Source organism: Nerophis ophidion, linkage group LG24, assembly GCF_033978795.1.
Source record: "Nerophis ophidion isolate RoL-2023_Sa linkage group LG24, RoL_Noph_v1.0, whole genome shotgun sequence".
In the NCBI taxonomy this organism is placed as follows: domain Eukaryota; kingdom Metazoa; phylum Chordata; class Actinopteri; order Syngnathiformes; family Syngnathidae; genus Nerophis; species Nerophis ophidion.
In genome coordinates this window covers 5,726,712-5,749,775 of record NC_084634.1, presented here as the reverse complement: position 1 = coordinate 5,749,775, position 23,064 = coordinate 5,726,712, and the positions used below count along the sequence as shown (strand labels likewise).

At 39.7% G+C, this 23,064-nt stretch overlaps 1 protein-coding gene across 4 annotated transcripts in view; it reads right to left on the bottom strand.

The window, feature by feature from the left end:
• The window catches only part of LOC133542464 (oocyte zinc finger protein XlCOF22-like), a 32,655-nt gene extending 9,599 nt beyond the window's left edge, over window positions 1–23,056 (bottom strand). For 2 of the 4 annotated variants that reach the window (XM_061886624.1, XM_061886626.1), the window contains exons 1-2: window positions 2,512–2,923; window positions 1,201–1,467 (exon numbers count right to left, since the gene is read on the bottom strand). In XM_061886624.1, the coding sequence (XP_061742608.1) occupies window positions 1,201–1,467; window positions 2,512–2,614 (370 nt within the window). In that variant the 5' untranslated portion in view covers window positions 2,615–2,923. Of the gene's footprint in view, window positions 1–1,200; window positions 1,468–2,511; window positions 11,859–20,438; window positions 20,662–20,993; window positions 21,115–22,950 lie in introns of those variants that run through there. The other 2 variants (XM_061886623.1, XM_061886625.1) reach the window with 2 other exon arrangements.
• Window positions 23,057–23,064: the final 8 nt, after the last annotated feature.

Genomic DNA, 23,064 nt, shown 5'->3' with positions numbered 1-23,064 from the left:
ACCGAAATTTGTGTACCGTTACACCCCTAACCGGTAGCAAAATATTAGTATTGTTACAACACTTAATTTCCCCTCGGGGATTATTAAAGTATTTCTGATTCTGATTGCGTATTTATTGGCCGTCTTCAAAGTAATGAACTTTCCGGAACAATTTCTTACATTTTGATTCACAGAAAGTTTCATCAGTCAAAAATAGTTTGCACTCGGACAACTTTACCAGGAGGGGGCTGACAAAATAAAGACTTTAGAAAGACAAGAAAACTTTGCTAATTAGTACTAATAAAATAGATTAATTGAGACATTGCTGGACAGCAGAAAAGTAACTAAATCCAAACAAACGTTGAATATATTTTTTTAAGATATCTGGCTTGTATCTTCAGTAGGGATATAAATCGTTGGGAATTTATCGATATGATACCCTAATCGATACTCCTTATCGATACCGGCAGTTATCGGTACTACATGTCATTTGTGGGAATAAAAAAGTGGAAAAAAGGCATTTTAAATAGCATTCCTATTAGCAGAAGAGGTTGAACACCTCCAACATGATGTTCTGTAACATCTCAGAGCAGGGAAGTCTTTTATCAGCAGCTGTTTATTTGAAGTCTTAAAGAAGTCAACTATGTGTGCAGTGCAAGGTGAAATGTAGTTATGTCATCTTCTTCTCAATAACACACACATCAAACTTGTGCGTGTGGTTGCTTCCTTATTTGTCATTATTCAAAGCTGATTTTAATGTGTATCGGGGGCAGCTGAACTCAATGTGACAACGTGTCATAGTTATGTCAGTCAGCTGGAATTAAAAATACAAATAGTTGTGTCGTTAGTCCAGAATCTTCACGGTCCTCATGGACGACATAATTAGGAACCAGTACTAAAAAAAAAAAAAATGTTCTTGGTATACATCTCTTATCTTAACCACTAAACTTTTGAAATATGCTGACATATGTGCTGCTAAAGGTAAATAAACAGTAGCCATATTGAATGTTTGCCTTCATTTGACCAGGTGAGGTAAGGAGGACGGCCTCTAGGTCACATGGTTACACCCCAGCAATTACACTGTTGATGATTGATGAGCATTCATTTTTAAATGGTGGTGTTAAAAAGCAAATATATCTCCATCTTTAGTGATAAATGTGGCCCCCGGATGAACATGTGTCACAAACATTGTATTAGATGATATGTGGATGTTGTGCTTACTTGGACTGTGATGAAGCTGTGAGGACTCAGGTGGTTTGTCTTCATGCTCTTCAGTCTTCACAGAGACAACAGTCAGTGGAAACTTGCTGAGATCAGCCTCCTCCTGCCCTACAGGACACTCTCCCTCCTCTTCCTCTTTAAAATAAGATGGTTGTGGATCCTCCTTGTCCCCTTCAAAATATGAGGGCTGTGGATACTCTGAAGTGAAACTGTCCCCCTGCAGATGAGGGAGACATTCTTCTTGGTGTCCAATCAGCTGATGGATGTCTACAGGACACAAACAAAACACATTTTAGCTCATACATACTAAATATTAAATTGTACATGAAATATAGGGCTGTGGCTATTGACAATTTTATCAATCAAGTGTTCAACTGGAAATATTTTCGATTAGTCGAGTAACTAGATAAAACATAGTGTTGCTTGGTTGAAGAAAAATTTAAGCGACTTTAAGACATTTCACTTAATAATGAACGGCCAATTGGTTTGAGATGGTATGAGATCAAGATGTCATCTTTAGATCAGGCTTTGTTTTTTGTCGAAAAGGTTAAAGTATCAATGACTGTCACACACACACTAGGTGTGGTGGGATTATTCCCTGCATTTGACCCATCACCCTTGATCACCACCTGGGAGGTGAGGGGAGCAGTGAGCAGCAGCAGTTGCCACGCCCGGGAATATTTTTTATGGTGATTTAACCCCCAATATTAACTCTTGATGCTCAGTGCCAAGCAGGGGGTAATGGGTCCCATTTTTATAGTCTTTGGTATGACTGGATCTGGGTTTGAAATCACAACCTACCGATCTCAGGGCGGACACTCTAACCACTAGGCCACTGAGTAGGTGGATGTAGTAGGTTAATGGCTGCACCAATGTGAAGGAAATAACAGGTCAGTATAGCTTTTACACACATATACAACTTGTCAAACCTGCCAGCTAGCAGGCTAGGTTTAGGGTCAGTTACCATGGTAACTGACTCTGACTTTGTCTTACCTCTCTTATTTGTGCAGGTAAAACTCATGAGCTTTACATGCTCAAGACTTTGCACTTAACCTGCTCTCTGGAATATTCCCCCGCTGACTGTGTGAGTTTTGTGTAAACATGTTGATACACATTGTTACAAACTGAGAGGAACATCAACCTCTCATAAATATTGTGTGTCTGACACTGTCTCGATTTTATGAACAATGTAAAACAATCAGTGCATCATCCTCACATGACAATTAATCTTCCTATAGACAATATATTAGAGAATAGCGTTAATAATAAATATAAAGTTAGTAAAGATGTGAGAGTAAGAAGTAAACAAACCTGTTCTGTGTAACACAACTTGATGTTTTTGATGTTGTCGCTCCTTCTCCTCTTTTGTTGGACAAAGTTCCTCCTCGTACTCTGCTATGGTTCTTTCGCACATTGTCACACAATCACAACACTTTACACTCACACTTGATCTCTGCTTAGCGATGTGTTTTGATCACTTCCGCCTCTCTTTGTTAGCAGCTAACAAGCTAAGCTAACTAGCAAGCTAAGCTAGCTGGAGAAGCATCAAAGTGCGCTCAGACTAATATAACCGGATGCAAACAGTTATGTTTACTCTATTTACTAGAGTGTAATAAAGGACATATATGTGTACATGGAGGCACAGATTAAGAACACTGAACTGTGACGACTGCAATAACGTCTTCACCGTCAGACGCCATCTTGCTTTATCCTCGCCGTGTTTGGTTCGCGCGCAGTGTTGTCAGATCTCGCGAGAGAAACAAGTAAGAAGCTCTTTTCCAAATCTCGCGAGAGGAATAAGCACAACCAGCTTTTCTAATTTATTATATACTATTTACTTATTCTGAAAATGAAGTCAACTCCTCCATTAAAAATTTACAAAAAAAGGCAAAAAACCTATTTCTGTAAATATATTCAACTATTTAACAATGTATTGAAACAACAGTAGCAGAATGTAGGTGCACATGTTTCTTTATGCATCTCTAATAACCTGAGATCCCTCAACACGTTTTCACCCAATCGCATCCAGGACCTTGGTAATAGACTCGGCCAATCAGCGACTCGCTGGCTGGCGGACTGGCGAATGAGAGGAGAGGAGGGGCGGGACAAGAGGAGAGCGGGAAAAAAAGAGAAAGAAACGAGAGATGGCGGCACCGGAAGAGCTCCGAGGCTGACGGAGATTTGCGGTAGAAGTAACGGTAAATAACAGTTTAGCTCTTAGTTACCGCGTGTGTGACAAAGTAATCTGGGCTACGGAACTGTTAAGGGTTGATTGGCGTGTGTAAGAGCGGAAGACTCCATGTTAAGGACGCTGAAGACATCGTCCGCCATTATACATAGTTCTCACCATCCCATGATGCTTTGCGGGCGGCCATTTTGAGAGGCAAGCTTTTATCGTTTACTCTCTTTGCTGCATTCCACTGCACAAAACCGCTTCTAATATCTAATATCAGTAATCTTACAAAACCAACGCAGATAGGCAGTAAACCACCAAAGAAGCGGTACAGAGATGGTTTGGATAAACAAACGAGACAAAGATACGACACCAAGACAGAATGCATCGGTATCGATCCGTACGAAGTTTGTAAAACTAAAATGACTTCTGACCACAAATGCCTTCCTGCTATAACATACATAGTCTTTCTAAATTATCTGGTTTGTTCCAAGAGTGATAATACTATGGAAGAGTTAAAGGGGAACATCATCACAATTTCAAAAGGGTTAAAAACAATAAAAATCAGTTCCCAGTGGCTTGTTGTATTTTTTGAAGTTTTTTTCAAAATTTTGCCGCTCCCCGAATAGCCCTAAAAAAAGCTTTAAAGTGCTTGATTTTCGTTATTTGCGATGCGACCATCCATTTCCCTGTGACGTCATACAGTGCTGCCAATGTAAACAAACAATAGCAAATACCACAGCAAGATATAGCGACATTAGCTTGGATTTCAGCGGTTTAAGCGATTCAACAGATTATGCATGTATTGAAACGGATGGTTGGGGGTATGAAAGTATTGAAGAAGAAACTGAAGCTATTGAGCGAATAGCTATTGACGCTATTCATAGCCATAGCATGGCCGAATAGCTACGTTAGCATCGCCGGTAAAATGTGCGGACCGAACGGTAAGGACTTTCGCATCTCTTGACACTGGAGCAACTTAAATCCGTCGATTGGTAAGTGATTTTTTCGCATTAAATATGGGTGGAAAGAAACGTGATATAGTTGCAAATGCATCTGCAGGTTATCCATACATCTCTGTGCCATGTCTGCTTTAGCACCGTCGGTAAATAGCATGTTAGCATCGATTAGCGTAGCATCTTAGCATCGATTAGCATAGCATTTTAGCATCAATTAGCTGGCAGTCAACATCAACAAAACTCACCTTTGCGATTTAGTTGACTTTATAGTTGCAAATGCATCTGCAGGTTATCCATACATGTCTGTGCCATGTCTGCTTCAGCACCGCCGGTAAATAGCATGTTAGCATCGATTGGCGTAGCATGTTAGCATCGATTAGCTGGCAGTCACGCCGCTACCAAATATGCCTGATTAGCACATAAGTCAACATCAACAAAAGTCACCTTTGTGATTTAGTTGATTTTATCGTTGCAAATGCATCTGTAGGTTATCCATACATCTCTGTGCCATGTCTGCCTTAGCATCGCCGGTAAAATGTGGAGACACTTTGGTACATTCAATGGGGGTCTGGCGGCAGACACTTTCGCATCTTCGGGCCAGTGGTGCAACTTGAATCCCTCCCTGTTAGTGTTGTTACACCCTCCGACAACACACCGACGAGGCATGATGTCTCCAAAGTTCCAAAAAATAGTCAATAAAACGGAAAATAACAGAGCTGAGACCCGGTGTTTGTAATGTGTTGAAAATGAAAATGGCTGGTGTGTTACCTCGGCGATGTCACATTCTGACGTCATCACCACATGAGTGGTAAACAGAAAGGCGTTTAATTCGCCAAAATTCACCCATTTAGAGTTCGGAAATCGGTTAAAAATATATATGGTCTTTTTTCTGCACCATCAAGGTATATATTGACGCTTACATAGGTCTGGTGATAATGTTCCCCTTTAAAGGCTTTCAAATCACTCGAGGCGTACAACCAGTTCGTGAATGGTTGGGTGAAAGATGTGTACAGCATGACGACGAATGGGAAAGTCTTGGTGACAGGCAGGGTATTTAAATCTATACCGTATTTATTTTAACTAGTAAGAAAGGCAATTTATACTCATTACTGTATTACAAATTCTTTCCTAGTACTGTGTATACTAGAGATGCGCGGTTTGCGGTCTCATCCGCGGAGTCTGCGGATAAACCGCGGGTCCGGCAGGTGACATGACGAATAAATAGATTTTAAATAGATTCGGGCAGGTGGCGGTTGAACCATTCGGGAATATTTAATATACATAATTAAGGGATCGGCAACCTTTATCACTCAAAGAGCCATTTTGACCCGTGTCTCAAAGTAGAGAAGACAATAGGAGCCGCATAACATTCTCGCGAATATCTGCTGGTGGTCACCAGGTTAACGAGAATAAGGGCGTGCTATGAAGCCACTGTTTTTGACACCTTCTACAACATGTTGTAAGTAGCCTCCGCAGACACACGCACACGACTGCAAGGCGTACTGGATAACACAGAGTACACTGAAGGTTGTGATATAAACAATTTTAACACTCTTACTAATATGCACCACACTGTGAAGCCACACCAAACAAGAATGACAAACACATTTCGGCAGAACATCCTCACAGTAACACAACATAAACGCAACATAACAATTACCCAGAATCCTTTGCATCCATGACCCCAATAAGTTTTTCAACTTGTTTAAGTCGGATTCGACGTGTGACGGTCACGTGACCACCTGGCTCTGTTTGATTGGTCCAACGTCACCAGTGACTGCATTTGGTTGGTGAAACTTTGGCATGCGTAGATCCTACTTTGAATGCGTGTCTGACAAAATCAAAACAAACAAAGCGTGCATTAACAGATCGATAAAAAAAAGTAGCGAGTAGCGAGCTGAATGTAGATAAATGGAGCGGAGTAAAAGTAGCGTTTCTTCTCTATAAATATACTCAAGTAAAAGTATGTTGCATAAAAACTACTCTTAGAAGTACAATTTATCCCAAAAGTTTCTCAAGTAGATGTAACGGAGTAAATGTAGCGCGTTACTACCCACCTCTGCACATAACTCCACCATTTGGACCAGACATTTTTGGTTTTTAACGGTCGTCACAAACGGAACGCTGCGTTGGATGACCCAACCCAAAGGGAACTTTGAACTGAATGTGAACAATGAGAGGACATTGTATACTGTGAAAACTGTGTGAGACTGTTTTTGGGTTTGCTATTAATAGCAAGGTTACTGTGTGTGCATTGTGTTCACAAGCATACAACTGCTATTTGCTATGTGGGATTTTTGCTGGGGTTTTTGTGTGTTATTGTGCCACTCTAGTGAAGTGAAGGTGAACACGTTTTGAGTTTCTTATAGTGGTTACAGATTATTATAGAAATCAATACTATAAGTCTATATCTTGTTTATATATATTTTTCGACTTTTCTCCCTTATTTAGTATTGGAGTACTAATACTAGTTTAAAGGCCTACTGAAAGCCACTACTACCGACCACGCAGTCTGATAGTTTATATATCAATGATGAAATATTAACATTGCAACACATGCCAATACGGCTTTTTTGGTTTACTAAATTACAATTTTAAATTTCCCGGGAGTTTCGTCTTAAAACGTCGCGTAATGATGACGTGTACGCAAGACGTCACGCGTTTTTAGGAAGTATGAGCGCTACGCACACACACACAGCTAAAAGTCGTCTGCTTTAACGGCATGATTACACAGTATTTTGGAGATCTGTGTTGCTGAATCTTTTGCAATTTGTTCAATTAATATTGGAGAAGTCACAATAGAAAGATGGATTTGGGAAGCTTCAGCCTTTAGCCACACAAACACACGGTGATTCCTTGTTTAAAATTCCCAGAGCTGAAACTTTCCTATGGATCAGAGCGCGGTCAAGCAGACATGGATCTCAACCGAATGTCAAACAGCAGGTTTCGGTGAGAAAATGGTGTTTAAAAAGTCTGTTTTTACCGGAGAAAAGCTGAGCTTGTGCCGTCCATGAAGCTGCCGTCGACTTCCCTGAGACACTGCGTGTCAAGACACCCGTGGAGACACACCTCTGACTATCAGGTACTATTTAACTCACTAAAACACTAGCAACACAATAGAAAGATAAGGGATTTTCCAGAATTATCCTAGTAAATGTGTCTAAAAACATCGGAACCCGTCCCAATGCTATCGCGGGTTGTTTTTTTTAACTCTTTTTTTTTTTTTTTCTTTTTTTTTCTAGTTCGTCTCTATCAATATCCTCAAACACAAATCTTTCATCCTCGCTCAAATTAATGGGGAAATTGTCGTTTTCTCGGTCCGAATAGCACTTTTTGTTGGAGGCTCCCATTAGAAACAATGTGAATATGTGAGGAGCCATCAAACATGTGAGGTCATCGTCTGCGACTTCCGGTAAAGGCAGGGCTTTTCTCTTAAAAGGGAACATTATCACAATTTCAAAAGGGTTAAAAACAATAAAAATCAGTTCCCAGTGGCTTGTTGTATTTTTTGAAGTTTTTTTCAAAATTTTACCAGTCTCGGAATATCCCTAAATAAAGCTTTAAAGTGCCTTATTTTCGCTCTCTGTGAAGACACTGGCCATTTCCCTGTGACGTCATACAGTGCTGCCAATGTAAACAAACAATGGGAATACCACAGCAAGATTTAGTGACATTAGCTCGGATTCAGACTCGGATTTCAGCGACTTAAGCGATTCAACAGATTACGCATGTATTGAAACAGATGGTTGGAGTATGAAAATATTGAAGAAGAAACTGAAGCTTTTGAGCGAATAGCTATTGACGCTATTCATAGATTTTTAAAAACAAAACTATCCTTCACAACCTTCCACATATAATGTTCAATCAATCAATGTTTATTTATATAGCCCCAAATCACAAATGTCTCAAAGGACTGCACAAATCATTACGACTACAACATCCTCGGAAGAACCCACAAAAGGGCAAGGAAAACTCACACCCAGTGGGCAGGGAGAATTCACATCCAGTGGGACGCCAGTGACAATGCTGACTATGAGAAACCTTGGAGAGGACCTCAGATGTGGGCAACCCCCCCCCTCTAGGGGACCGAAAGCAATGGATGTCGAGCGGGTCTAACATGATACTGTGAAAGTTCAATCCATAGTGGCTCCAAGACAGCAGCGAGAGTCCCGTCCACAGGAAACCATCTCAAGCGGATCAGCAGCGTAGAGATGTCCCCAACCGATACAGGCGAGCGGTCCATCCTGGGTCCCGACGAGCGGTCCATCCTGGGTCTTGACTCTGGACAGCCAGTACTTCATCCATGGTCATCGGACCGGACCCCCTCCACAAGGGAGGGGGGGGACATAGGAAAAAGAAAAGAAGCGGCAGATCAACTGGTCTAAAAAGGAGGTCTATTTAAAGGCTAGAGTATACAGATGAGTTTTAAGGTGAGACTTAAATGCTTCTACTGAGGTAGCATCTCGAACTGTTACCGGGAGGGCATTCCAGAGTACTGGAGCCCGAACGGAAAACGCTCTATAGCCCGCAGACTTTTTTTGGGCTCTAGGAATCACTAATAAGCCGGAGTCTTTTGAACGCAGATTTCTTGCCGGGACATATGGTACAATACAATCGGCAAGATAGGATGGAGCTAGACCGTGTAGTATTTTATACATAAGTAGTAAAACCTTAAAGTCACACCTTAAGTGCACAGGAAGCCAGTGCAGGTGAGCCAGTATAGGTATATATGTATGTATATATGTATATAAAGGTATATACAGTATAGGTATATATGTATGTACATATGTATATAAAGGTATATACAGTACAGGTGTAATGTGATCAAACTTTCTTGTTCTTGTCAAAAGTCTAGCAGCCGCATTTTGTACCAACTGTAATCTTTTAATGCTAGACATGGGGAGACCCGAAAATAATACGTTACAGTAATCGAGACGAGACGTAACAAACGCATGGATAATGATCTCGGCGTCTTTAGTGGACAAAATGGAGCGAATGTTGCCATTTTCTCTCATCTACAAATTGCATAAAGGGGACATACATATAAAACAATATTCATATAACAAAAGAGAGTAATAAAGGTAATTAAAAGAATGGATTATTGTGACCAAACAAAAGTCACACATTTTAAAAGTAAATGATCTTGTATAAAAGACAACTGTTCAAATGATGTATAAAGTAAATAATAATATGCTTCCAGAAGTGGTCCAGAAGATGTTTCAGATGTGAACCAGTAAATATGAACTAAGAGGGATTTATGTGTACTCAAAAGCAAAGGTATGAACACATGTAAAACAAATATGTACATCATATAAAGGAGTTCATATATACATCATTAAAAATGTAAAATGATTTCTGAATATCTCTATACACATAAAAAGTATTTGTAACATGTTTTGTCCTGTTTATTCTCACCTTTACAGGCAAAGTGTTGTGTTCATTTTTAAATAAAAGTACACCATGTTGTATATTGATTGAAATATTTATTTCAAACCTGCACAATACAACAAAACACTTTTATTTATTTATTTTTTTTACACTTTGGAAGAGATAAGGGGTTGGATGAAGCAGATGCTTATAATATCCCAACCCCTCTCACTCATTCCACATTTAGCATGAACAATATAATACAAGAACAATACTATATGAACAAAAACAAGAAAAAAACTCTTGTACACTAACAATACGATAGTACCACTGTTACTATGAAACAAGACAAGACGAGGCAAAACACACACACACACACTCTCTGACCATTTACCTCTCTCCCATGGCTCTGTGCTGAGGGCATCACTCTCTTTCCTCCTCGTACTTCTTCAGTACTTCTTTCTTAAACAGTGTTTTAAATTGAATCATGCTAGAACACGTCTTTAACTCGTCCCCTAAGTTGTTCCACAGACTGACTCCACACACTGAAATGCACATTGATTAAACATGTACTTGACTGAAAATAGCAATAAACTAAAATATGTAATCTATTGTTTGAATCTATGTGCTGGTGTTGTTAGAAAGTTCAAGTTTTGACAGTTTATTTCAAATCCTGCATCTTCATTTGCTGCTGCTGTTCTCACCAGCACACTTGTGTTTCTTACACTGGGACTTAGAAGAGAATCTTTCACCACACACACTGCAACTTTACACCTTCTCTCCTGTGTGTGTTTTAATGTGTCTTTTCAAATGCGTACTTTGTATAAAACTTTTACAACATACTGAACATGTATAAGGTTTTTCTCCAGTGTGTGTACTCATGTGTGATTTGAAATAGTCCCTTCGAGTAAAATCTTTACCACAGATTGAACATGAAAAAGGTTTTTCTCCAGTGTGTATTCTCATGTGTGTTTTGAAATGCTCACTTCGAGTAAACTCTTTACCGCAGATTGAACATGAAAAAGGTTTTTCTCCAGTGTGTGTTCTCATGTGTGTTTTGAAATGCTCCCTTCGAGAAAACTCTTTACTGCAGATTGAACAAGAAAAAGGCTTTTCTCCAGTGTGTGTTCTCATGTGTACTTTCAAATGTGGCCTATGAGTAAAATCCTTACCGCAGATTGAACATGAAAAAGGTTTTTCTCCAGTGTGTGTTCTCATGTGTACTTTTAAACTTTGATTTATGATGTAACTTTTACCACATTCTGAGCAAGAAAAAGGTTTTTCTCCAGTGTGTATCCTCATGTGTACTTTCAAATGTTGCCTATGAGTTAAACCTTTACCGCAGATTGAACATGAAAAAGGTTTTTCTCCAGTGTGTGTTCCCATGTGTGCTTTTAAAGTTTGATTTGTTACAAAACTTTTACCACATTCTGAGCAGGAAAAAGGTTTTTCTCCAGTGTGTATTCTCATGTGTATTTTCAAATCCTGCCTATGAGTAAAATCTTTACCGCAGATTGAACATGAACAAGTTTTTTCTCCAGTGTGTGTTCTCATGTGTCTTTTCAAATAACTAGGATATTTAAAAGTTTTGTCACAGAGAGAACATGTGAAGTGTGTGTTGTCAGTGTGACATGTCTTATCATCTTTAGAGTCTTCATCATCAGTGTCAGGAGAGTGTGACGTTGTGTCCTCACTATCTGATAGTGGAGCTAAGAGCTTGTCTGCTTGTGATCCTCCACAGTGGTCTCCATCAGCTTCTGTTGTCATGTGTTGAGTTGAGCTGCTGCTTGGAGGCTCCCCCCCTCCCCTCTCCTCACTCTCACCTTTGACCTCATCATCTTCACTCTTCACAACCACACTAATCACTGCGAACTCCTCCTGTCCTACAAGATGCTCTCCCTGCTGACTGATGCTGTGTTCCTCCTCTTCCTCTTTAATGTGAGGGCTCAATGGGTCCTCCTCTTCATCCTTAATGTGAGGGATTAGTGGATCCACCGCTTCCTCTTTAAAATGGGGTGTCAGTGGGTCCTTCTCTTCCTTTTTAAAGCGGGGGATCAGTGAGTATTCCTCTTCCTTAATGTGGGAGGGCTGTGGCTCCTCCATCGGCATCCTGAAGCTCCACTTCTGTTGCTCAGGGTGAAGATGTTCTTCACAGACGTCTGCAAGACAAACACACCATCTCTGCTCAGTCACACAATGCATTCAGTACTTTTACATGCACTTAGGAAAAACAAGTTATCGTATGAACTGTCTTGAAATCTCAGTGACGCACAAACACGCTGCTCTTTACAACATTATTCACAGGAAAAGAAAAAAAACCAGGACGACACGACTTTTCTACTATGGATAGACGATATGGTTTAAAATAAGATTTTGCGATATATTATTTCATACAGAGTTACTAATAGAACCATTTTAAAACAGACTGTACAGGCTCCTAATTTAGTTGCTGAGAGATCCAGTAAAATATTACATAATTTCCAGTATTATATTTTCAGTTAAAGTAACCAGATATTAACAGTAAATAAACAAGTACATTAATAATAATTGTTTCGACAAAATAATACAATTAGAAATGACACAATATGTTACTGCATATGTCAGCTGCCAAATTAGGAGCTTTTGTAACCCGCTTTGAGATTATTCTATTACCAATAATATACAAAATGATATATCGTGACATATATTGTTATTAGGATATAGATCTTAGGTCATATCGCCCATACCAAACATTGGATCGCCGAGTTCTTTTGTTTGGCCCACCAAATATATTTATTTTTATAATCTTCAGATGTGTGTGTATGTTTAAAATGTTAGAATATAATATCTGTATTGTCATTGCATAACAAAATTGCGAGCAAACTATTTTAGTGCAAATTCATAATAACACAGAAACATAAGAACATGGTACTCAGATAAATAGATAAAACTACATAAAAATACCAAGCACACAGCTCACATGCACAGTCATTCTTTTTCATGCTTTGTGTTCAGCGACACTATTGCTCTCGGGTAAAAAGTGTTCTTAAATCAGTTTGTCCGGCATTTTATTGTCCTGTTTCTCCTGCCTGAGGCCAACAGTTCAAAAAGTTTATGTCCGGGGTAAAATGGGTCCCTTATGATGGGCCTTTTTGAGGCACCTGGCACTAGGGATGATACTCGAATCCGGTTTTCCCGGTTGTTCGATAAGAAAAGAACCGAGTCCTCGGACTCGAACCCCTTTTTGATAACCGGTACCAGTTATCGAGACCACTATAGTAAAGAAAAAGAGTTGGTTCTTTATTCGAATCCGTCCCGACCAGAAATGCTCCGTGAGACATCACAAGAAAGGACGTCACGTAGCTCAGTCATTAGGCGCAGATAACGAAAGCAGGAAAACAACGGACGGGAAAAAGCGCTCCAAGGTGTAATAAAGTTCAAAACAAAAGACATAATCCAATGAATAACTTTACTGAGAGATTTGAGCAGGGTACAAACACATGAGCAACACTTTTACCACCAACCAGGGTAGCAACGCACCTTCTTTACGGCAACTGTGGCAACCTTCTTAAAGGGGAACATTATCAGCAGACCTATGTAAGCGTCAATATATACCTTGATGGTGCAGAAAAAAGACCATGTATTTTTTTAACCGATTTCCGAACTCTAAATGGGTGAATTTTGGCAAATTAAACGCCTTTCTGTTTATCGGTCTTTTATAGATGACGTCAGAACGTGACGCCACCGAGGTAACACACCCGCCATTTTCATTTTCACATTACAAACACCGGGTCTCAGCTCTGTTATTTTCCGTTTTTTCGACTATTTTTTGGAACCTTGGAGACATCATGCCTCGTCGGTGTGTTGTCGGAGGGTGTAACAACACTAACAGGGAGGGATTCAAGTTGCACCACTGGCAAGAAATCTGCCGCCAGACCCCCATTGAATGTACCAGAGTGTCTTCACATTTGACCGGCGATGCTAAAGCAGACATGGCACAGAGATGTATGGATAACCTGCAGATGCATTTGCAACGATTAAGTCAACGAAATCACAAAGGTGAGTTTTGTTGATGTTGTTGACTTATGTGCTAATCAAACATATTTGGTCAAGGCTAATCGATGCTAAAATGCTATGCTAATTGATGCTAACATGCTATTTACGCTAGCTGTATGTACATTTGAAACTAGATACCCACATTTAATGCCAAACAAACACTTACCAATCGACGGATTTAAGTTGCTCCAGTGTCACAAGATGCGAAAGTCCTGATCGTTTGGTCCGCACATTTTTCCGGCGATGCTAATAAGGCACCCATGCTATGGGCCACTTCATTAGGTACACCCATGCTATGGCCGAATAGCGTCAATAGCTATTCGCTCAATAGCTTCAATTTCTTCTTCAATTTCGTTTTCGCCATCTGCCTCCATACTCCGACCATCTGTTTCAATACATGCGTAATCTGTTGAATCGCTTAAGTCGCTGAAATCCGAGTCTGAATCCGAGCTAATGTCGCTATATCTTGCTGTGGTAACCGCCATGTTGTTTGTATTGGCAGCCCTGTATGACGTCACAGGGAAATGGACAGTCGCATCGCAAATAGTGAAACTCAAGAACTTTATGTAAACAGCCGTTAGCATGACAACATTAAACTCCCGTGGAAGGTAGATGGGTCTGCATTTCATAGTAACGTACTCCAAATCTGATGAGCAGTGACTGGTAACAGTCTTGGTGTTGGTGCACCAGCTGTTGTTGACGTAGATGCATAGCGCCCCTCCTCTGCTCTTACCAGAGTCTTTGCTTCTGTCATGCCGATGTGCTCGATAGCCGTGTCCGGGATGAGCAGAATGCAGCTGTCCCCGTCCATTTTATTTGTCACAATCTACAGCTTCAGCTCGTCCAGCTTGTTGCTAAATGAGCATCTTGCCGTGTCTTCCTAGCGACGTCTTTGGGTTTAAGGGGAACATTATCACAATTTCAAAAGGGTTAAAAACAATAAAAATCAGTTCCCAGTGGCTTGTTGTATTTTTTGAAGTTTTTTTCAAAATTTTACCGGTCCCGGAATATCCCTAAATAAACCTTTAAAGTGCCGTATTTTCGCTATCTTCGAAACCAATATCCATTTCCCTGTGACGTCATACGGGGCTGCCAATGTAAACAAACAATGGGAATACCAGAGCAAGATATAGCGACATTAGCCCGGATTCAGACTCGGATTTCAGCGGCTTAGGCGATTCAACAGATTACGCATGTATTGAAACGGATGGTTGGAGTATGGAGGCAGATCGCGAAAACGAAATTGAAGAAGAAATTGAAGCTATTGAGCGAATAGCTATTGACGCTATTTGGCCATAGCGTGGGTGTACCTAATGAAGTGGCCCATAGCATGGCTGCCTTATTAGCATCGCCGGTAAAATATGCGGACCAAACGATCAGGACTTTCGCATCTTAGTGATTTAGGGCTATATAAGTAAACATTGATTGATTGATTGATTGATTGATTGTGACACTGGAGCAACTTAAATCTGTCGATTGGTAAGTGTTTGTTTCGCATTAAATGTGGGTATCTAGTTTCAAATGTACATACAGCTAGCGTAAATAGCATGTTAGCATCGATTAGCTGGCAGTCATGCAGTGACCAAATATTTCTGATTAGCACACAAGTCAACAACATCAACAAAACTCACCTTTGTGATTTTGTTGACTTAATCGTTGCAAATGCATCTGCAGGTTATCCATACATCTCTGTGCCATGTCTGTCTTAGCATCACCGGTCAAATGTGAAGACACTCTGGTACATTCAATGAGGGTCTGGCGGCAGATTTCTTGCCAGTGGTGCAACTTGAATCCCTCCCTGTTAGTGTTGTTACACCCTCCGACAACACACCGACGAGGCATGATGTCTCCAAGGTTCCAAAAAATAGTCGAAAAAACGGAAAATAACAGAGCTGAGACCTGGTGTTTGTAATGTGAAAATGAATATGGCGAGTGTGTTACCTCGGTGACGTCGCTAAATGACCGATAAACAGAAAGGCGTTAATTTGCCAAAATTCACCCATTTAGAGTTCGGAAATCGGTTTAAAAAAAATACATGGTCTTTTTTTCTGCAACATCAAGGTATATATTGACGCTTACATAGGTTTGGTGATAATGTTCCCCTTTAAAACTAATTTGACCATTTTCTCGGTGTGCTATTAGACAATCAACTGTCATGGTCCGATCATATCGATAGTATTTGAATGAGAATGGGAAGAGGTTTAGCCATGGTCAGAAAGTGCTCCACCTTCTTGACATCCTCAACAATGGGTCAAGTTATACAGTCCTTGGTTTTCTGTCATCTTCATTACTGTCCTATAATATGGTCCGCTACAACTAAGTCTGACCTGAACAGACTTCAACTCGTTCAAAACCGAGCGGCTAGACCAGGGGTAGGGAACCTATGGCTCTAGAGCCAGATGTGGCTCTTTTGATGACTGCATCTGGCTCTCAGATAAATCTTAGCTGGCATTGCTTAACACGATAAGTCAGTGTTTTTCAACCTTTTTTGAGCCAAAACACATTTTTTTCATTGAAAAAATTCTGAGTCGCACCACCAGCAGAAAACATTAAAAAAATTAAACCCAGTAGCCGATATTGACAAAAAAAAATTGTTCATGCAATAGCTCTTGTCTCTATGTAGGTGTACTGTCAAGCCGTAACTTATTTTGAGTTTTTTCGGTGTTTTCCTGTGTGAGTTGCGCTCCTATTTAGGTGGCTTTTCTTCTTTTGTTGGTATTTTCCTGTAGCAGTTTCATGTCCTCCTTGAATGCTATTCATCGCACCTGCTTTGTTTTTACAATCAAGACTATTTAAGTTGTGCGGACGCACTCCTTCTTTGTGTGGACATTGTTGATTGTCATTCCATGTACGGATGTACTTTGTGGACGCCGTCTGCTCCCCACACTGTAAGTCTTTGCTGTCGTCCAGCATTCTGTTTTTGTTTACTTTGCAGCCAGTTCAGTTCTAGTTTTGTTTTGCTTCAATGCCTTTTCTTAGCGGCACTCGCCTTTTGTTTATTTTTAGTTTAAGTGTTGGATACCTTTTTACCTACATGCTGCCTCCCGCATATTGTGATCACGACATACCATGTTCCCGACATCTACAAAAGCAATTAGCTACCTGCTGCCACCTACTGATATGGAAGAGTATTACAAGCTTACTCTGCCGAGCTCTAGACAGCACAGACACTCAATAACAGCACATTTTTTAATTATAGTTACAGGTTTGCAAAAAATATTATCAACCCAACTAGGTGACATTACATAATCTCTCCCACGACACAGCACAGTGGTTGAAAAACACAGCGATAAGTAATGAATAATTCCGCTGGTAATCACAGTGTTAAAAATAACGTTCAAAATATAAAACATTCTCATGCATTTTAATCCATCCATCCGCTTTCTACCGTTCCTGTTCAAGAAGTCGCATTAATGGTAAGAACTATTTTATTCATTAGCTTCAGAATAACAATGTTATTAAAAAAGAAGAAGATACTTATTATATTCTTAAAATGTTGGTCTTACTTAAAAATGCACACATTTATTTGTATTCAGTGTTAAAAATTATTATATGGCTCGGAAATACATTTTATAATATTTTGCTTTCATGGCTCTCTCAGCCAAAAAGGTTCCTGACCCCTGGGCAAGACTTTTACTTAAATGTTCATTGCGCACTAATATTTCATTTATGCATCAGGGTATCTGCAGGTTTCAGCAAGTCAAATCTAAGACTTTTTAAGACCTTTTTAATGCCACCTTGAATGAAATTTAAGACAGAAAAAAATCTATAAATATAAGCGATGGTTGGGGATCCCACTGTACTACAACCTCAATGACAATCAGTCAAGTTTACTTTTGGTATGTTTATTAATAAACCAACTGATAAGCACCACTCTGCCAAACAGCTTATCAAAAATATTGAGGGATCCAAAAACTTTGACATCCAAAACAAACAAACCCACACCAACGCCAGTAAAAACATAATAACCGAGGTGAGGGTAAAAATAAATTACATTCGGTCAATAATAGTGCAAAATAGTATTATAACATCAACAACAAAACACTGAACACACACTCTAATGAGCTTCAGTTGAGCTTCAGCTGGCTCTTCTCATTCACAAGTTCTGCCTCAATTTTTTTCAGCTCACTTATTTTTTATTTATATCTCTAGAAGAGATACAAAGTAAAAAAATAAGTGAGCTGAAATCACTCACTTTTACTCAAAGACGTACCGTAACTTTTACTCAAAGACGTGCCCCGAAAAAAAACCCAAAAAACTGGCCGGACAATTTAAGACCATTGAGTACTGAATTTAAGACCATTTTAGGAATTTCTAATAAACGTAATACTTTGTGAAGTGAAGTGAATTATATTTATATAGCGCTTTTTCTCTAGTGACTCAAAGCGCTTTATATCAACCCAATATCTATTTTTTTTTACATTTAAACCAGTGTGGGTAGGTAAAGTGTCTTGCCCAAGGACACAACGGCAGTGACTAGGATGGCGGAAGCGGGGGATCGAACCTGCAACCCTCACCCTGCCGGCACGGCTGCTCTACCAACCGAGCTATATATACTAATTAAGGCCTTAATTTTAGATACATGAATTTAAGACTTTTTAAGGATCCGCGGATACCCTGTGCATTCACGCCTGTCCTGGTTGTCTGTTGAACAAAAGATGTAGTGTAGTCTCCTTATGTTCTTTAGAACTATCGTTTTAGATCAATCACCAGATTACTTTTACAAACAGTTTTTAATATCAACTAACACACATACTTATGACACTAGGAATGCCAGCAATGGCTATTTGTCACTTCCTGCTCCCAGGACCAATCTCCTTAAAGGGGAACATTATCACAATTTCAAAAGGGTTCAAAACAATTAAAATCAGTTCCCAGTGGCTTGTTGTATTTTTTGAAGTTTTTTTCAAAATGTTACCGGTCTCGGAATATCCCTAAATAAAGCTTTAAAGTGCCTTATTTTCGGCTCTCTGCGAAGACACTGGCCATTTCCCTGTGACGTCACACAGTGCTGCCAATGTAAACAAACAATGGGAATACCACAGCAAGATATAGCGACATTAGCTCGGATTCAAACTCGGATTTCAGCGATTTAAGCGATTCAACAGATTACGCATGTATTGAAACAGATGGTTCTCATAGTCATCATTGTCACCGATGTCCCACTGGGTGTGAGTTTTCCTTGCCCTCATGTGGGCCTACCGAGGATGTCGTGGTGGTTTGTGCAGCCCTTTGAGACACTAGTGATTTAGGGCTATATAAGTAAACATTGATTGATTGATTGATTGATGGTTGGAGTATGAAAGTACTGAAGACGAAACTGAAGCTATTGAGCGAATAGCTATTGACGCTATTCATAGCCATAGCATGGCCGAATAGCTGCGTTAGCATTGCCGGTAAAATGTGCGGACCAAACGATCAGGACTTTCGCATCTTGTGACACTGGAGCAACTTAAATCCGTCGATTGGTAAGTGTTTGTTTCGCATTAAATGTGGGTGGAAGGAAACGTAATATAGTTGCAAATGCATCTACAGGTTATCCATACATCGATTTGCGTAGCATGTTAGCATCGATTAGCTGGCAGTCAACATCAACAAAACTCACCTTTGTGATTTCGTTGACTATCGTTGCAAATGCATCTGCAGGTTATCCATACATCTCTGTGCCATGTCTGTCTTAGCATCGCCGGTCAAATGTGGAGACACTCTGGCACATTCAATGGGGGTCTGGCGGCAGACACTTTGGCATCTTCGGGCCAGTGGTGCAACTTGAATCCCTCCCTGTTAGTGTTGTTACACCCTCCGACAACACACCGACGAGGCATGATGTCTCCAAGGTTCCAAAAAATAGTCGAAAAAACGGAAAATAACAGAGCTGAGACCCGGTGTTTGTAATGTGTTGAAAATGAAAATGGCGGGTGTGTTACCTCGGCGACGTCACATTCTGACGTCATCGCCTCCAGCGCGATTAACAGAAAGGCGTTTAATTCGCCAAAATTCACCCATTTAGAGTTCGGAAATCGGTTAAAAAAAAAAAGATGGTCTTTTTTCTGCACCATCAAGGCATATATTGACGCTTACATAGGTCTGGTGACAATGTTCCCCTTTAAACATGCAGTCATGTATAGATGTATGTCATTCTGGAATATATTGCCATCACACATTAATCTCTCACAAAGTAAATTGTCATTCAAGACAGCTTTGAAGATACACCTACTGCAGCTGCCCACATGACGTGAAATTGTAATACTAGTTTTAACTAGCTTTTTTTTAATCTCATGTTGTCTTTTTCCATTGTATAATGTTTGGTAATGCATGTATTCTTTGTATTTCGATTTTGTATGCTCTTATATGGACCCCAGGAAGACTAGCAGTCGCCTTGGCGTCAGCTAATGGGGATCCATTCAATAAGCGTGAGGCATGATTTATAAATCGAGAACAAACTTTTACCAACTCAGAGGCGATGCAGCAAGGAGAAGTTTGACTGAAAGTAGTTCCTCGAAGTTAGCTTTTACAATTACAATGCTGCTAATACTTGGTTAATATACAGGTCACTACAAGTAAATGGAGTAATGTTGGTGGTTTTAAAGGGGCTTTAAAGGCACAATAGAGGACTACCATTACCTATAATGTTAGCCGCCTTGTACTAGCAGTTTTTTACTATTTAGCATACATATTGGATGACATCAGTATGTTGTGCTTACTTGGACTGTGATGAAGCTGTGAGGACTCAGGTGGTTTGTCTTCATGCTCTTCAGTCTTCACAGAGACAACAGTCAGTGGAAACTTGCTGAGATCCGCCTCCTCCTGCCCTGGAAGAAACTCTTCCTCCTGAGTAACCCAGAGATCCTCCTCTTCCTCTTTAATGTGGGGGGGCTGTGGATCCTCCTGCTGCTGAAGGGGACGTTCTTCTTGACCAGCGTTCATCTGTTGGACGTCCGCAAGAAAACTTCAGCTCAGATGTGCCAAATATTTTTTAGTCTATCAAATACAATATTTTCCAAGTGGACTGACAGCACTTTGTGGTGATGTTCTTCTACACATGGAATAATCATCAGTTATTGATTATTAGGAATTGTGTGATTGCTCTTGTTTTCTGCATTTACATTAATTATTGATAAAAAGTAACAACTTATAGAAAACCTCCTGCTGGGATTTTAATACCGTCATGACTGCATGAAGTCAGTCTGCACGTATAAAAGTTTCATTGTGCTGCAGCATCAAGTGACGCCAACTGGCTCCTCCCACTACCAACCTACCAGCAAACCTTGACGTGCACCTCCAAAATAGTCCCACCTCACGTCAACGGTGACCAGGACTACAGAGCTGTGATTAGTTGGCTTTACTTTTACGTGCAATATGCTCTCCTCGTTCTTCCTCCTGCGAAAGCAAAATTTTAAACCAACAGAAAACAAACAGAAGTGCAGCGCAGCACGAGTGTGGCCGTGGGTTGAACCTCACTCTAACCTTAAGAAATGTGCTGGCGTGAGAATATATATATATATATATATATATATATATATATCCATCCATCCATTTTCTACCGCTTATTCCCTTTTGGGGTCACGGGGGGCGCTGGCGCCTATCTCAGCTACAATCGGGCGGAAGGCGGGGTGCACCCTGGACAAGTCGCCACTTCATCGCAGGGCCAACACAGATAGACAGACAACTTTCACACTCACATTCACACACTAGGGCCAATTTAGTGTTGCCAATCAACCTATCCCCATGTGCATGTCTTTGGAAGTGGGAGGAAGCCGGAGTACCCGGAGGGAACCCACGCATTCACGGGGAGAACATGCAAACTCCACACAGAAAGATCCCGAGCCTGGATTTGAACCCAGGACTGTTGGAACTTCGTATTGTGAGGCAGACGCACTAACCCCTCTGCCACCGTGAAGCCCATATATAATATATATATATATATATATATATATATATATATATATATATATATATATATATATATATATATATATATATATATATATATATATATACACATATATACATATATGTATATATATATATATATATATATATATATATATATATATATATACACACATATATACATATATGTATATATGTATATATATATATATATATATATATATATATATATATATATATATATATACATATATGTATATATATATATACGGGCGGCATAGCTCGGTTGGTAGAGTGGCCGTGCCAGCAACTTGAGGGTTGCAGGTTCGATTCCCGCTTCCGCCATCCTAGTCACCGCTGTTGTGTCCTTGGGCAAGGCACTTTACCCACCTGCTCCCAGTGCCACCCACATTGGTTTAAATGTAACTTAGATATTGGGTTTCACTATGTAAAGCGCTTTGAGTCACTAGAGAAAAGCGCTATATAAATATAATTCACATATATATGCATCTATATTTTTTCTTAATAGAATAATTGGGTACGTCATGATTCGAGTACAAACAAAATATTGATGCATATTCAATTTGTGTTCAGTATATTAAAGCCATTTTTCATAATCAACATTTATTTCGTTAAATATTTTAGTCAGACTGAATAAGCATTAATCGCTTACAATTGTGCAAATACTGTACTCGTAATAAAAAAAAAAAAACATCAGTTGATGTAATTTCCATGATATGTCTGCCCGAATGCAGCTGAGATAGGCTACATCCCCTCCCCCCCACCCCGCAAACCCAAATAAGGACAAGCGGTACAAAATGGATGGATGTTATCAAGGTAAAAGAAGTGCGTGCAAACATCATTTGTATTTATTGCTAATAACGTTGACACCAACACAAAGCAGATCACTGTAATAATACATTATATTACACTGTCATTACAGTAACAATAATAATTGTATTTGATTTTTATCTTGTAAAGCATCTTTGAGTACACTGAAAAGTGCTATACCAAATAAAATGTATTATTATTATTATTATACCATGTGACTTATTCCAGACTTAAATTACGAGACGTTCGTTCCTTTCGAGTAAAAAATATTTAATGATGTTAAGCGTGACTGTAATATACAGCAAAAACATTGTTAAAGTATTAAATAAGTCGATATAATTCTCATAGAGAACATATAAAATACACTCCTCCAAAAAAAAACGCTCGCATTTGCTACAAAGGCCTGCTAGCGGGCTAACGCTAGCACGTTAGCTTGGAACAACATATCAGGTAAATAAGATAAATAATATGAAAATATATAATGTATATTACCTCATAAGCCGCGTGTACAAGAGAGGAGTGGAATATATTCTTCCTATTGTTACACCAGCAACTCTTTTTGTTGTTCTGTGGCCGGGCGAAGGAAGTGTGCACCACTCACTATTG